Source organism: Varroa jacobsoni, unplaced genomic scaffold (genome assembly GCF_002532875.2).
Source record: "Varroa jacobsoni isolate VJ856 unplaced genomic scaffold, vjacob_1.0 scaffold_271, whole genome shotgun sequence".
NCBI lineage: Eukaryota > Metazoa > Arthropoda > Arachnida > Mesostigmata > Varroidae > Varroa > Varroa jacobsoni.
Window position 1 is genome coordinate 147,663 of NW_019213173.1, and position 17,121 is coordinate 164,783.

Below are 17,121 nucleotides of genomic sequence, written 5' to 3' on the forward strand. Positions count from 1 at the left end.
TTTGTTTAATTTGATATAGATTACATGATACTTAGATATGCGTAATACTACAGGAGTACGTGGTTGAATATACGGATAGGGTCAGCGCCATCGTTGCTATTCAACTAAATAAAATAGAATTTTCTAATAGATCTTGTCATGTTTGCCAAACACCATTTTTCACAGTGCTCATTCACTACGTTTAAAGTAACTAACCTTGCGCACAAAGTACATTCTCATATCATTTACACATCATAGACGTCAATCTGACATTTTAAGGTTAGACGAGCTCTGAGTATTCGGTTAAGGACTACTCCTTACTGGGAAAAAATGGGCTGGCCGAAATCGGTGTTCGAGCTACGGAATTCTGAAGTATAATACTCGAGTAGTCTTTGCCATTACGGGTTGTAGCTTCATATTCAATAGCAGTAGGTCGGCTTCGACAGTTTGCAATGATGCCCATCACCTGCTGTTTGTTCTCCGCAAGTGTCTTGATGTCTTCCACGAGTTCCGCTGTCTGTTCGCGAGTTAATTTCGCGAAGCCTGCTCGAGTGAAAGCTATTGCCTTTTTTCTCAAAGCGGACGCCTGGCGTCGCAGATTTAACAAGCAATCAGCCTGGTCAAGCGCTTTCAACGGCTTAGTATTAAGCCAAATAGTATATGCGACCTCTGCTGCCTCTTTGCAGATCGCTTCCTGAACGCCATTCTGGCGTGCCGTTTGGACGCCATATGCTGTTAGCGGGGTTACTCCCTCTTCAAGACTCCGTTTATAGACTAATACACCGTTTTCAATTTTTGCATCAATATGATAATTACTGACATTAGGATAGAACCTCTCAAGATGGGTTACGAGCTCGAAGTGTGTGGAAAAAATGACAAACGCCTTAAATTTGCTCAGGTAACTTGCCACTGCAAAACAGAGCGCGGCTCCATCTTCTTCGCTGGTGCCACAACCCAGTTCATCCACGACGATCAATGAGTCTTCTTCGACGTTTTCCAGCACCTGACTTACGCGTACAACTTCAAGCATATACGACGAACAGCTGTTAACCAGATCATCCCCGTACCCTGTACGGGCGAAAATTTTGCTCGCTGGTCGAAATACCGCCCACTTTGCCGGTACGTAACTTCCAATCTGTGCGAGAATTTGTAGCAGTGCTAATTGTTTCATATAGACGGACTTGCCGGCGTTGTTAGGTCCGGTGAGAATAATCATATTATCTTTTGTGGTCAGTCGAACAGGGTTTGCGTGAAATACGTCAGGGTCTTCGAATGACCACTGGCGCGCCAGTACAGGGTGGCGGCCCTCCTCAACAGCTGTAACATAATCGGAGAATTTGGGCCTTACAAAGCCATCATTAACGCTAGCTAAAATCGCTAAGCTGCAGGTCACATCAAGCTCGGTCCACATTTCTGCAAGTTTGAATAGGCTGTCGATGTGAGGCCGAATTTGGTCTACTACTGGTTGTAGAACGATAATTGAACTTCGGTAAATTTCGTTTACCACCCAATTTAGGCGTTCATTAGCCCGAAGAAGTGACTCAGTTGTGAAGTGATAGTTTGAACGGGTATGGGTTATCTGAAATGACGATGTCGCACATGTGTATTCTTTGGTAGCGAGAGAATCGGGTACTACAGATGTTAAGATATTGTGAGTAGCAATAATTAGCGTACGTACATTTAAGGTTGGTTTGTACCTAAACTCTCATTTGAAGCTTACACATGATTATTTCCTATGTTTTTAGAGCTGCTTTTAAAAGGTTTATTCAGTTGTTGCAGATAGTCGATTTACTACTACTATGTTCCTTGTATATGATCACTATACGTTTTGATGCATAGAAGAGCCTAAATCTACTCCGGCTGGAATAAGAAGATGTACTATATATATACGTGTGTGTGTCTGTGTGTGTGTATACAAGTTTGCCATTGTGTACATAGGATATGATGGCGTTTACCTTGATAAATTCAGGAGGCAACATGGACATTGAGTGATTGGAGCTCGGAAGACTAAAGTGAAATCCTCTTACTGCTGAAAAGGCCAGCTGAAGTCTACTGAGTTGGTATTTTTCGGCCGCTCTCGTCCGTATGTTATCGATTTCCTCAATGGTTTCTGCGTACAATCTGCGGTACTGATCTAACGTATCGCTGATTTCAACACGAATGCAGCCAATACGCGCAGTTAGAGAATCTAGTACACCACGGTTCAGAAACGCTTCAGGGACAAAGTAGTCGTCTAAGGAAAGAGGCAGACATTTGTTGTTAGAGCTAACTATTCTACAGAATGATATCTATTTTCTATTTCTACAGAAAAGACAAGTTTTATGTTACCAAGATAATTAGCGGTTGATATATAAACGATATGCAGAGAAAAACAGGAAGTAGGCTATAAGGATTTACCAAAGTAGCCCAGATGATTTTTGGGTGTTCTAGTGGACCGATTCTAAGTGTCTAGATTTGAAACTGACAATAGACCATATTGATATAGTTAGATAACAAGAGAAACAACACAACTAGAAACCTATATTCCTAGAGACAGCTGTGAGCTGGTTCATGTGTTGAACTCGTTAGCACAATGCTCATTCGTAAAACATCTGTAGTTATCTCTACCAACACGCGAGACAAGCTAATACGGCGAGCAGGTCACAACTCATAGCAGCGAAATCATGCGTTGCCCACACTGTATTACATTTCCAGCTATCGGCAATGGGCATTTCGAATGTGCTTCACCATTACCGCTATATCTTTTTTTTTTTTATAAATAATTCATTTACTAGAATGTCTTGCGTCACGTTATTTCCATAAAATTAGATCATACCGAAGAGCATTCATTCATAGTTGTGTAGGCACGCAATGATATTGATGCGACTTCGTGCGGCTATTGACATAAATACGTGCGTTTTTATTATGATTTATGATTAAAGGTCCAACTACTTCATTCGGCTGAACTTATAAATTTATATTTATATATATTAAATGTATATATTATTGTATATAGTGCTACTCACTGATGACCTTAGAGATCTGCTTGAATCTCGGATCGGACATGAAGCTTTGGAGTATGCTGATATAGGATATTCTCTGTTGTTTGCAAGCGCCAGGAACAGAACCCGCCTCCTTAGCGTACGGCCCCAGAATTGTTTGAAAGGATTCCAGTAGGTCAAGGTTGTGTTTGAGGGATAACAGGCATTGTATTCGGTTCGCCATAGCAGTTGCATGGTCTCCACCGCCTAAACCATCCTAAACCACAGAAGGCCGTGTGAGGAAGAATTGTATATTTTATGCTGTTTGTTGTATCGTTTTTCATTTGACACATTCTAATATCCGACGGAGACGCAGGACAGTTTATTCTAGACGATGAGTCGAGTGTAAGCAAACAAACAATTTATATACCTCATTCACTGGATCAAGGTTTGAGCAATTGGATGGAACGGAACAAACTATATCAACTACTACTTTTACTGATTTTTTATGTTGTAACGTAAGCAAAAGTTCAAATGCTATAAAACCTACTAAACCTGGCTCTATGAAAAGGCCAAAGGCACTGCTAAACAGAGTAACTTTTGAATACTGTTCAACTAAAAAATCAGCGTTAAAATTAATTAACATAAGAAGAAAATTTATATGAAATATTCATTTCTAAAAGGCTATCGATCCTTACTACTTTACTTCTGGCCTAACACTTGGTTGAGAACGTTCACGGACAACGCTCAAACTAGCTAAGGTATAGAATTAGACTTTAGACAGGTCTGTGCAAATGTGTACATCTCTGATCTCTATTTTCTCAGAATTTGTAACTTATCTGGAAAGGCAAATGCTCAATGGTAGAACGGGAAGTTAGTATAAACTACATCGGAGATTCCGCCAAACCAACCTTCACTATGTTGGTGATAAGTCGCTCGAGATCGATGGTCTTGCTTAGCAAAGTATGCAAATCCTGAGCAAGTGCAGCTCGATCAATCAATTCGGTGAGACAATCAAGACGCTCCTCAATATGGGCTAGGTCTCGCAGTGGCTGCAGAAGCCTTAGTCTGAGTGCTCGTTGTCCTGGACCAGTTGCTGTGTAATTTATTACGTCTGCATAATTAAAAAGTCGCATAACAAGGCGATATGATGACGTATTCAGAAAAACAGATTGTTTATAGATGCTATTTAAAAACCTCACTTTGTGGCCCTACAAAAATATTCTCGGCGCCCGTGCGGACATCATGGCTAAGATCATTGTTTGTCAATGAATGGGTTTTTAGGCCAACTTTGATTAAAAAAAAAACAAGCATAGTACCTGTATTCACTGCCATGCGGCCAGACGAATGCTAAATAAGCTGCAAGAAATAAGGAAAAAAAGCTTGGTCGAAAAAATGCTATCCTTCTTCTTCTTCTGACGCCACGTGTTTTTTCTTATAAAGCCGTTGACATTTACGGGATGTTCGTGTCCAACAAAAAAAAAACCGGAAGTAGCTTTAAGGTGGTCAGATTTCTCTGAAATCGTCTTCGCAATCTCATATTCCTGTAGTAGAAGGTTTGAAAAGTTTTTTTTAAACTCAAACGCTCGTAACTGGCAAGATACAGAGTAAAAAAGAAACGATGGTTTATATTACTTCTAATGGGAATATCAATTGAAATCAACCTAAAACCTAAACTTACCGAAAAGGGTGTACTTATAGGCGTCGCTAGCAACATCTAGGCTTGCAATTAACTCCAGTTCGCGAACGGTGACGGCATCAACTTGGCAGATTCCCTCTACCGGTGGGAGTATGTCAATTCGTAGTGAACGGGCTCTCGGCGCGGCCGCCTTTTGTACCAATTCGACGTATCTAATTCCCAAAAAAATATCAATGTAGGCAAAATTACACTAAAAAATTGGAAAGAGCTATTGGTTATTTTCAGTTGAGTGCCTAATCTAACTTCAAACTGACACTTGGTCTAGAAGATAGGTAGTAGTAGTATCGCTTCAATGGTTACACCTCAAAAACGAAAAATTACACCTCTTAATTACGAGATTTCTGTTCTCGGTAAAGTCGATGCCTTTCATAGAAGCCATATTTTTTTTTGTTGATTATCTAGTCACGCATAATTAATCATTCAGTAGATCGTTTCTAAAGATTTCGTCCATCTGTGTACCTCCATGTCCATGTGTTGGATAAGCATGGATACAAAGCGACTGCCGAATAGTTAGTCACGGCCGTAGTATAAGCCGAAAGAGTTGCTTCCTTCCACGGAAAGAATGAATACAGACGAGCTCCCTCATGATCTCGTAAAACCATAGCGATATGCTTGATCCTAGGTAACGAAGACCATAACTGACATAGGGGCAAAAAATAACTAGCTCCGATAAAAACCGGATCGCCAGTTTAGTAATCGATGTACGGCTACACCTTTAATGTCTCATCTGGAGAGGCTTTGTCTAGCTTTCAATATAATCTAGTGCGGTTCGTCGTTTCACGATGTGGCTATTCTTTGTAAAATTTAATAGATATCATTAAAGGCGCAAAAGCTTTGTAGCGGCGGGAGCCCGCTGTTTGACTTATGCGTTCCGGAGCAATAGAGACAGTTGGTCATGGAAATGGATTGTCTGTGGCAAAACCAAATTGTAGAAGAAATTTTTTCTAATGGATCCATTTTAGTGGCCTTTTCGGGGTAAAGCATGCCATATCGAATCTTTTCAACAGAAAATGTTGACCGTCTGCATTGGTCTACGGGAAGAGGCTAGTATGGACGTACTTAAAGATCGCATTGGCGGATGCAAGCGCATAATACTTATTGCGTAGCTCAATGTCAAGACGAGGCACCGCTTGTGGAAACATGTTCAATTTACGAAGGACTTCGACGCCCTTGCAATCATTGTACCATCGGCGTTCAATACCTAAACCGGCAAAAAAAAAAAAAGCTGTATCTTAGGGACCAGAACAACATCCACACGTTACAAATAAGGCAAACCAGTTCCGTGTTCTCAATCTGCTAGTTACTCAACCTGTTTCATAGAACCTTGCGAAGTACGTCTTATGTTTTTCGTTATTAACGCGTATCAAGTTAGCGGTCGTTACACCCAATTGGCAGCCTCGTGATTCGAAGTCAATTTTAATCCATGCTTTCCTAATTTGTGTTGTTACCCTTGGAGCCACCGCCGACTATAACACGAATCCACCTACCTAACTCTAACTTAGTAATTTCTTTTGAAAACATCCTTATTAATTTTAAATGTATCCTGTGTTTAAACATTCTAGGTCAGTCAAAATGTTTCAGTGCTCAAACTAACATTAAATTTGAAGTCTTCCGTTACGTTTTTGAAGTGAGTAGACTCAATGTGATCCAAGCCTTCGCGGAACTTATTATGATATGTTATTAGTGTGACTAAAGAAAGTAAATGTACATATAATAGTTTACATTACTTAGTTCGTTGAACGTACCGGTGAGTTGCACCTCAGGAAAGAATTGCTTCAGCTGTTTGACCAACTGTCTTTCAGGCCTTGCGTCAAGCGCGGTGCGGGGCATCGTGATTTCCATTGGGTCCAAGCTCTAAATATATAGGAAAAATCACATTCAAGGGATCAGACTTGAAGTAGAGTCGACCCGCCCGTAAACGATACATCGTATCTGTATATTTAATGTAATTAATAAAATTTAATATTACTTGCTTTACAATTGCATCAGTGGATGGTCGATCAACAGTTTTCAATTTACTATCGCTTCAACTAGCTCGTTTATAATCGCATTATGAGTATTCTATATATTTTGTCTACGGACAGTGGGCGATACGTGAATCACCGGGTCAAAAAGCAACGTTTATTGACAACGATCTTTGATATTACTTTCCTATCGTACATATGCCTTGATCTAGGTAAGGGTTTTATCTAATTTTCGCCACTATCACTATTGTGGACAAATCGATGATGTAAACTCGCTCCCAGTATACGCGTACAAACGAGCATCGATGCTATTGTACCGGACAAGGTTCCGGACAAACCTGGACGTCTATGGTTTTCAGAACGATGTGAACATAAAGCGACCGTCCTGCTCAATCCTGCCAGCGAAAGAAAATGGCAGCTGCTAACGATATTCAGTCTTGAATGAAGAGCACGAAATTTTGGTAGCCGACATCAAAACGAGCCTTGTGAAAGCGAATAATCGTAGCGACTAGATTTCATGCACTGTTTACGAAGGGATGAACGTAACGTACTATACGAAAGCTATCATAGAGCTAAAAAGAAAAAAAGCTGCTGGCTACGTTTCACAACGTTGCAAGAAACTTGAATGAGCTTTTACGTAGGCGAAATCTGCTGGTTCTGATGGAACGAATCGAACCTATGATTGGTCAGCGCTAGCTCGTGGAGTCCATCTGAAATGAGGCGATGATGCTTATGTCCCACGAATGCTAACTAACATTGCATGTCAACATCGCTCGCCAAGTCTGTGTCTGTTGAACAGGCACGACGTTCCTTGTTATTGGGACTTAACCACTTCACAGAAGCAGCGCTTTTCCATGTGGAGACTGAGGGCCGTTCCACCTGGCAGCCGGCCGAAATGTTGCCCGAAATGGTTGCAAAGGGAGCCTCAGAAACTGGTATTTGTAACCGTCTCTCGATCATGTACGATGTAACTTGTTGTCCTTGAATAAACCTGCGTTCGAACCCGTAGCAAAACTCGTTCCTATATAGCTTAGTTCTGATTTAAGTTAACGAAGGTGCCGACAGGTTGAATGCGAGGCCAACCGAAAAGGAATGACCGTTTCAAGGGTAACCTTTTGCACGGTTTATTTTCACCCTCTTTATATACGTTTTCGATGACTGGCATTAGATTTACATGAAAGTTGTTTCTGCAACTTTCAAACCTTGGGTTATTTTCCACAGGCTTACGAGATTTTTTGAAGACAATGTTCCCGCTTCACCATCGAACTACATATAGTCTCAATGCATGCCCCTACGACCTACGGTGAGAACTGTGCAAGTCGTGTAGTAATTCGGTGTATCTTCCAACTGTCGAACAAATAGGCGATTCGTTCGCAGATCGAGGGCTGCCAAACCCACGGTCCCAGTCGAGTAACCCCGTCCATTGCAAAGACAAACCAGGACACTTCCCTTGAGTTGCTTGTTGACGCCACGGTTGCTGTTTGAAGAGGTCCCGCTAGCAACGGCGCTTGCAATGGCTTTCCTTCCACTGCTAGTGACTCCTGAGATGTTGGCAACTGTCTCCCTGGCATTCGTAGGTGTGGCCGCGTTGACACGTCTACTTAAATATACAAGAGGGAAATGCACTTGGTGAACATGGGCTCTTCTTGCACGCAATCTTGTAATGTAGGGGAGTGTTAGATAGTTTGTACTTACCTCTAGAATTTGCCTATTTGTCAGAAATAGCTAATATCAAGCAAATAGAATAGCTGTCTTTATGCGGGCATTATATACGCAATCGAGTGGAAGGTCTAGTGGGGTTCACTTGATGATAATTCCACGTCCCGATTTCAGCGTTTCCATAACGTCTGCCATTGATTATAGTTGAGTCGTTGGATCAAATACGTTTTTTGTGCTCTCTGAACCCCAGGAAACAGCCGATCCCGGACACGGGGTCTTTTGAAGCGATACAGCCAGATGGCGCCACCACTGCAGTTCCGCAGTAGTAACCGATTTTTAGCGAATGAGCTGACACAGTGGTGTATAAGAAAGTGTGTGGTCAGAGATTTATCGTATGAAAAAAAAAGTAGCGTCCGGAAAGGAGGTAAGTAAAGCGTTTATTAAACTAACTAAAGGACGCGGGCGAGTCAACAAACTAAGACGCTAAGCTAATCCTGCACGCCACAGAACAAAGCAACTAGGAAATAAAGACAGATTATCCAAGTCAGATCAGTTTCAGGCGCCTGCTGCCCATATGGGTGGCACTGTTTTTCAGTCATCCTCGCTGGGCTGAAACCCCTGAGGAGACCAAACTGCGCCTCGTATGGTGGAGAACCTGTCCTCGAATGAAGCTGATAACTCAGCCAACTAATCCTTGATAGGCTTTGCTTTGTCTCCAATTAGCACGTAATACTAGTAAATAAGGATTTCGGCTGGCTAAAGCAAATAGCTTACACGTAGATATCATCCTGACAAAGCGGATACAATCATTTTGGTGAGAACCCCACACTGGTTTACAATCTGACCAATCATGTTAAGCTGGTAGTGTGTGGAAATGCATTTTAGATCCCCTTCCGAAAAACGAAGAATATCATCAGCAGAAAAACAACTTTTCAATATCCGTTGCGTTAGTCAGCCCTAGTGACTCACCTGTTTACAAACGGCGATTTCTGCAGGCTGGACCGCCTAGGAGTTACTTGTGCTGCGAAAAAAACAACGACAAACTAGACATTACGCTTATACTCAGATTCACGGTTAAGTAACAGGAAAAACACTGGGAAATATACACGTGCTTAGATAACAATATCTCTACCACTTTATCAAAAGGGGTGTCCGCAACGTTTTGAACTTGATGATAGAATATGAAGCGAATTAATGCATCCTATAGTCACTTTCAATCTGCGTGTGTCGTATTGCCACACCTAGAGGTGAAGGTATCGAAAGTTAGCTACCATGCGGACCGTCTAATTGCTCATTTAACTACTATTTAATACTTACCAAAACAATCATCACGATACTTTGGTGTCGTCATTGTTTATGCCGTGATGCATCCGTTGTGAATAGTTCGAGAATCGTCCACAATATGGCCGCACAATATGGCTAGTCATTCTACAGATGCATTTCCGACCGGATCCAGCTCAGCCGCTATTCCTGCTCCGGCAATTGGCATGACACGAACTTTAACTATCGAAATTTGAATATTTCGAAAGAAAATATGATAACAATTGTAAGTGCGCTACCCTATCATATGTCGAAACGCCGTACGATTAAGTTTCAGCCGCTGTTTCAGCAGCTAAAGCCGCATTTTGACATTGAACGATATACAGTTTCCTAGGGTTCAGACATACTCTACCATTCGATCGCTATGACTTTTCGGAGACGAGCATTGATTGAATCGTCTACGATCTAATGTTATACAAGGGCGTCAACCACCAGCTCGAACAAGAATGTTGTAGAAATGCTCAGATGGAAAAAATACATGACCACAGATAGAAACTGGACGACTATTAAGTCACAACTACCAACGGCTAAATTAAATTGGGTTTGTATTACAAATATGTAGATGTTACATCTGCATGACTTCATCATGTTCAGCATATAATAATAACAACTTCTTTTTACAAAATAGGTATGATTAGATAGTTAGCACACGATTCTAATTGAATCCACTTAATTTCTTGGTGGACCCCTCTGAAAGCATTGTCAGCCATATCATAGATAACGTTCTTAACAACGGACCAAAACATTTGGAGATGACCCACAAAGAAAAGAAATTCACAAAATAAAGATGTCGATACAATGTTATACGTATGGCTACCCGACTATAATTACGGTAAAAGGGCACTCTTTTTAAGCTATTAGCATGTGCTTCGAAAGACCATAAGGTGCGTTATTCCGTCTGGGGGGATTGGGGAAAATTATGTTTGTTAACTTTCTTCACCTGTACTATGTCCATAACTTTTGTGAACAGTTTGTGAAAAATTCTTATCCATTCTAATGCACTATATTTACCAGTATTCCGAAATAAAATAGATTACTTATATAATTTAAAATGTACAATAGTGTGAACCGAATCATGGAGTTCCTCTTTTTTTTTTTTTTTTTTTTTTTAATAAAAGTCGTATTTCTCCGGTTAGCATATAACGCTACATTTTATACGGCGTCCTTTTGAACGCTGCTTTTTCTGTTCATTCACTCTTTGTACAAATGCAAAGTACCCTCAAACCATCCCTGGTCATTTGTTATTTTTGGAATACAAAAGGCATCTGCCCACATGCTCGCTTAGCCAAACGATACTGCACAATATCGAGTTCCTTTTGAATACTCTCATAAACTTGTACTTATCAAGGTTGTCGAATTGTATATGTTTCGGAGCCTCGTTCCATACAACCATCTAGAGGGAGAGAAAGTTTTTTTTTCATTGACACTTTTGTCAAAACAAGAGATTCAATACAGTCCGGCCAGACGTCGTTGTAACTTCTTCTTCCTGTGATTATTCTGCCGCATGTTTTCGGTCGGAACTGAAAACTTATTTGAGCTCAAGTGACGATTTAAAGGGATGCAAACAACAGTCAGGTTTTCGAATGCTTGAAGAATATTACATGCGCAAGCGTCGATGCACTTTGAACTCAGGCGTTCAGAGGCATTAAGTTAAAATAGACCCACTTTTAATTCAGGCACAGTTTCATTAAAGACGTTACTTGGGTTCTTTTGAACGATCGGATGCCGGTCGCTAAGTGTCCGTTAATTTAGTTATGTTAATAACGTCCCAAAGAGGCAATTTTTAAGCTGTTGCTGTTTTGTATTGGTACAGTCCGCTTCGAAAACACTCACTAATGATATAGTAAGTTTAACAGAATCACTCTTAGTGCCTATGTAGGAGTAACTCCGGCGCTACATCGACAGTCAAATAAAATCTACCGAACTATTAGATTGTATGATACGTAACCCATGAGTTGTACTGAAAAACCGGCCCGTGGGTTATAGGCAGCTTCTCCAAATTCTGTCCGGGTTTAAAGCGAACTAGCAATTTAATTTAGGAGCGTAGTAGCATCCACGAGACAAATCAAACGCTCCATTAAGTAAGGACAACTATAGACTGCGCCTTTTTGAAGCACGCTCTTTCCTTGCACCATTCTTGCATAGACTCAACTCTGAGCATTCGCCCAATTAGCTTATGGTCAGTAAGTCTGTAAACTTGATGTTTGTCGGACAAAATAAGTTGTAGGCAAAGCCCAGCCGTCCTTCTATTACAAGCTCCTATAACTCAATTTTTGCGCGAGAAGCTTGATTCTAACTAGTTGGTAGTTATAAAACCCTTGCAAGTCCTCTATAAGACTATCTAACAGCCTAATGTGCAGGCTGTCGTGTTCATCCAAGAAACTTTTAGGTTACCAATTACGCGACAAAAAATTGCCTGAGCAATAAACTGTTGTGCTTAAAAAACTGTGGCCTTAACCGCTTGATTCTTAGATCTGCTCTCTGTGTCCCTTAGACTGAAGTGTATACACACATTCCGAGTAGAGTCTTGCATATATATATATGTATACATTTTTTTCAGTTAAAACACGCACGTAAGTTCATATATATGTCAAAACTCTCAGGGTGCTAATAAGAGAGTAGGTCGTAAGGAAGACACTAGCAATACTCTGGGACTAAACGCTTTCAGAAAAAACAGCAGCGCCTTGGAAATACGTGCAAATTGGACTTTTTATTTCACCAACAGATCAAATAAGCACGATGGCAAACACGAAGGGAAATATGTACAACATTTAATATCAACAAACGACATGCACGAAGTTCATTTTGCATTGAGATAATGTAGAGATAGTTACTGGAACACTTCTGCGCTCGCGTGGCTTCAATTGACTCCATAAAATAAGGGTTGTATAGTTTCCCGCTAACTGAGGTGAGCGTGGCTGTAGTAAAAAAGACAACGATAATATAATAGGGTTTTATTTAATAGTAAATATTTTAATGTGGTGTGATTTATTATGAGATCACTGTATCGGGCTACAGTGGTCAAGGTATCGTCGGGTAAATTTAATTCGGGTTGGGGAAAAAAGCAGCAGATGACTGACTGTTACGTAATTGCAGAGTAACCAGTCGTGTATATGTTACGGCTAGTATGAGAAGTAGGAACGATAATACTTGGAAGACAGTGCTGTTGTTTTCGAGACGTATCAGTACTCTCAGCGTAGTACGACTCATCAACGTACTGTCAGTTGAGAATGCGATTAGACGTAACATTATAATAATGTAAACCCAGTTATGAAGCTTAATTAAAATTCTTGGCCTGTGCATAAAGCTCATTATATAAGCTGTAGCATACTCGCTGACGCAGGCTTGCATGTTTTGTTTTCTCTACTTGTAGAAACATCGTTTAAACTATAATATTCTATGAATTTTCTCTGTTTGAGACAACGACAAAGCTATCTTGAAGAGCTGGCCGAACCTTAGCCACAGGATGCTTACCTAAACTAGACCCCGTTAGATAAATTGCTCGTCTTCATGTCAATGACAGTTGAAAAAACGCGCGAAGGGTCATTTTAACGACAGTTTAATTTGTCTCCAATGCAACTGGGTTACCTTCCGATCAACACTTGTGTATAGCAATCTGCAATCGCATTGCTACACTGATGCTAATTTAGGAAAAGAAATTTCTTGAATTTTTAATCATCCACAATAGATTTTGATCGGCTCGAATATTACGTTCGGGATGTTCGATAGTATAGGCATCGTGATTCGAATCGCCAGCTTTGCCAGTGTATACAAAAAAGATCCCGACAGTCCGATCAGGTACACTAGAAAATGTAGCTTTTGCCGATGCTCAGCTTTATTCAGAACACTGCGAAAAGTGTAGCCAATGCACATGATCCGAATAGTATGATCCTGCATAGGCGTATCGTCGAATGCCCTCATTACAAGCAAGAATATTAGAGCAGACGCAGTACGGCTCCGATAGTAACAGACACGAAAAGGTCGATTTGCAAAAAGTACTTGTCAAAATGCAGGAGGAAGGTTCGGCTCCATCAAAGGACGGTCACGCGAAATTTCAGAACGCAAATAGGGGGGGGGGGAATAGGACAATCGGACCAGAAGAGTCCATTGAATACCTCGGGGAACTGTGCCTAGTTTGAAAGTTTTAACATTCGTTCAGTTATTATTGACGTAGGTGTCAGTGAACACCAGCCATAGTCATATGGCTATTCATTGACTAGAGGGAAATAATCTGCTTTAATTTTTTTCATCAACATCATGTTTTTTTTTTCTATTGAGTTAGTATTGAAGATTTTTTCATTATCCTTAGGATAAATTCTACTCTATTGAGTGAATTTTCAGTAATGCTCGTTGCATAGATTTAAGCCTAGCTAGATCAATTCCTTTAGTTTGTCCTGCTTTAGAACTTGACTAACGAGGCCGAGACAGGTGGGCGAAACGACTGAAGCATAATCATGATATCTCCAGTAGGATTTTCAGCTGTAGTTAAATACTTTCATAATACTACCTAATTGTGCAGGTACGCAAAACCGACGTGATATAGTTATATTTTTTTAGCTGTAATTGAATTAAATTCCCTGTCCCCGATCAAGCCATAGTTCTCATTACAGACCCACTGACACTGGAAATGAAACTGCAATGCTATAGTGAAGTCTCATAGATTCCAATGAAGGCCAATCTTATATAAATGTCTATTAATAGGTAAACAGACAAAATCCAGTATTCACAAATGCAGCTTTACCTTTCCACATGATCATGCCTCGCGCTTAAATTGTGTGGGACCTGATTGGCGCTATGGTTTGGGCGCGAACAATCATGAATCCAGCTAACGGGTTTCAGTTTGTCGCTGCGTATCAGTTATTTCCCTTATTTTTTACAATTTTTAGATTGTTTTGCCGAACCAGGACAGTCCATGGGCCATTGTCGTATAATAAGAAAGTAGAATAATCACTGATTTCTATTGTTTCGTGCGCTCTCGATCATTAGGGGTTGGGGAGCGATTTTCGATAATAGAGGCTTAAATAGCCCTAGATTTGCATGAATTTTGTAGTGTGATTTAGTTGTACCTTACTTTTAGTTTATTTCGGAGATGTGACATCTAAACGATAAAAAGTACATCGATGGTCACTTGTGGTTAAAAGGTTCGAAAAAATTCGAGCGCACGAGCGCTGAAGAAGCTTAATAAGATATAGAACTTCCCGGTCCTCCGGAGTAATAGCTTGCGCAGTAGAGTAGCGAAGTAGTAAGTGCTACCGACGCCGTGCACTCCGCATGCGTTAGCAACAGTTCCATATGGGGGTCGGTGCGTTAACTAAAATTGTGCACTCTTGACAATGATACATATGTATACGCCCACGTATACGTATGTATCTTCAGTTGCCTTTTTAGCTATAATATAAAGAATTCTAACAGTGCATCATACGTGGCCGGAGACCGTTCTCGTTATTGCTACTGTTAATCATTTCTTTGGCTGGTTAATAGTACCTTATCTAGCTGTGCTATATATAGATCAATTAAAAAGTCAGTCAACTTAGATGAACTTGATTATATGCGTATCTTGGCATTCCACTATGGTTATGTCGAACCGAGCGAAAAGTACCCAATTTTTAGAGACGAAATAAGCATGTTCCTTTAATTCTCTCAGATATCTCAATCGCGATTCAAAAGCTCTACGCGTCAGTAGCTACGTCTGCGCGAACGACAGAGCTCCAAACAAACAAGAGAATAAAGTTTGCCGCTGGTCCTCGACCTGGTACTATTCTTAAGCTAAGTCTAGACAGACTGAGAAGTGCAGTCAACCTAAAGTTAACTGATTAAACTGGCGACCACGGTGCGCCCCATTTCTCCATGCAATAAATAATATGTTTCAATAACCCTAGCTGCTGGAAAATGTTTTGATCAAGTCCTCTTTGAATGATTTCGTTAGAATCATCACAGACAGTAGTAGCTATTTAGCAAGCAGTGGTTTTTATTGTTTTGCGACATATTGCCTAGAGTTCCCGCGATTCAGTATCATCGCCTACGAATAAGAAAATCGGTATACGGTTATATTACATCTTTGTAAGTAATAATAAGTAAATCAATAATAGTACAGGTCCTGCTATACTATCATAATTCGTATGATTCGCGAGAGACTTAAACGTTTGTTCTATTAAGCAGGACCTGTTAAGCATTTTCCCTTGGCACAGATTTTGTATTGAACGAATTATTTTCCTTGTTATCGCCTCATCCGTGAGATCAACCGTAAGTAACGTTCACGGGATCGAAACCTAAAAAAAGGATGAAACAGCCTTTTATGTCAAAGAACAAACTCTTAAACGGGCCCGACGGGACATCCAACATGGCTACACGATGTTACTTGGAGGATACAGCTGTAGCCTCGAGACGGTTAATACATCGTTGAAGCGAATGGTGTCAACCATAAGTAATACTGATATTCTTTATATTCGGTAGTTGTGTTTCTCTAAAAAACAGTCCAAGGGTCAAATGCCTAGATTACCTTTAAAAAAAACTGAATATATCAGGTAGAGACTTGAAATTACTGTGATGTTCATTTTTATGAATTTTTACACCGCCACTCTCAGCCATTTCAGACCGCGCTACAAACCATGCGTAGTGTCATTAAAAACACGTATTACGTATACGTAATTTGAATCGTATTTCTGTCGGTATCGCAAACACGTCGGTGTACAGCATGTTTCCTCATAGCCAGCTACATTTAGTTGCATACGGAACTGACATGAACCGAGGCCAACGAGGCAATGCATTGTATTAAACAAGTAGCTACAGTTTTATATCACGCTCCTGACAATCGATTCCTCGACAATAAGACAAAGCGTAAAGCGGCCCGCACTTATAGTAGATTAGTTTTTAAACTGGCGGAGCTTCGTTTGCGCCAGATATCCTGCTAACAGATATCAACGAAAATCTTTTTGATGTATATTTTTTTTCATTAGGAGTTCCTTCGTCAGCTACGCTAAAGTCAGTTCTCAACTATGTGACACATCGAATTTTTACGCACCTTCACTCTGCTATCCTTTATGAGCGTTTACAAGGAGCGCTTATAGTGATTTACCTGCATCTTCAGATATGATGCCGGAAATAATTTTATCTTTCCTCCATTTTATAAAAGAACGAACAAATATCGCATCAGACTGCCTATTATGAATCATGAAACTCAGTAGCATTTTTGAAACTACTTTACACTTCATCCACATATGGCCAAATATCTCATACATTAACCGGCTCCAAATAACGACAAACAAAGCGAAAGGGCCGGGTTCTTTCACCATATGAGCATACAATCGCAAGCGCACCACCTCAGAGTGACTAACTAACCCATTGCAAACGTGAGGGTATCTAGTTCTCGTTCTAGGGTCTGAAGTTTAGCGTCTGGGCCTCCTTCGGCCAGTGGCCATGCACTTACACACATGTACATACCACTTATCCTGCGAAGTTTCTCTCTGTTATGCACAACGCAGGACGGACAATATAAGGCCTAAACCACTATAGAACTAGTTTGTATCCTGCGATTGGCCAG

The 17,121-nt window shown here is 40.6% G+C and overlaps 1 protein-coding gene and 1 long non-coding RNA gene across 2 annotated transcripts in view; one reads left to right on the forward strand and one right to left on the reverse strand.

Annotated features, from left to right (window-relative positions):
• The window catches only part of LOC147753725 (uncharacterized), a gene marked incomplete at its 3' end in the record, with an annotated part of 73,630 nt that overhangs the window by 16,041 nt on the left and 40,468 nt on the right, over positions 1-17,121 (forward strand).
• Positions 46-9,612, reverse strand: LOC111258852 (mutS protein homolog 4). The gene is made up of 10 exons (XM_086967614.1): positions 9,579-9,612; positions 9,231-9,282; positions 7,905-8,199; positions 6,384-6,492; positions 5,698-5,839; positions 4,621-4,790; positions 3,851-4,035; positions 2,985-3,216; positions 2,098-2,212; positions 46-1,676 (listed from the first exon to the last, which is right to left on the reverse strand). The coding sequence occupies exons 1-10, from the start codon at positions 9,610-9,612 to the stop codon at positions 290-292; spliced, it is 2,721 nt and encodes a 906-aa protein (XP_086823740.1). The 3' UTR covers positions 46-289.

Bases quoted from the DNA above. Each gene is read 5' to 3' on its own strand.
- LOC111258852 (XM_086967614.1), bottom strand. From the start codon at position 9,612: ATGACGACACCAAAGTATCGTGATGATTGTTTTG. The intron at 6,493-7,904 runs GTAGGTCGTAGG...CTATATATTTAG, and splicing joins CGACTTGCACAGTTCTCACC to AGCTTGGACCCAATGGAAAT. The intron at 1,677-2,097 runs GTACGCAGAAAC...ATGAGAGTTTAG, and splicing joins TTAGATCAGTACCGCAGATT to GTACAAACCAACCTTAAATG.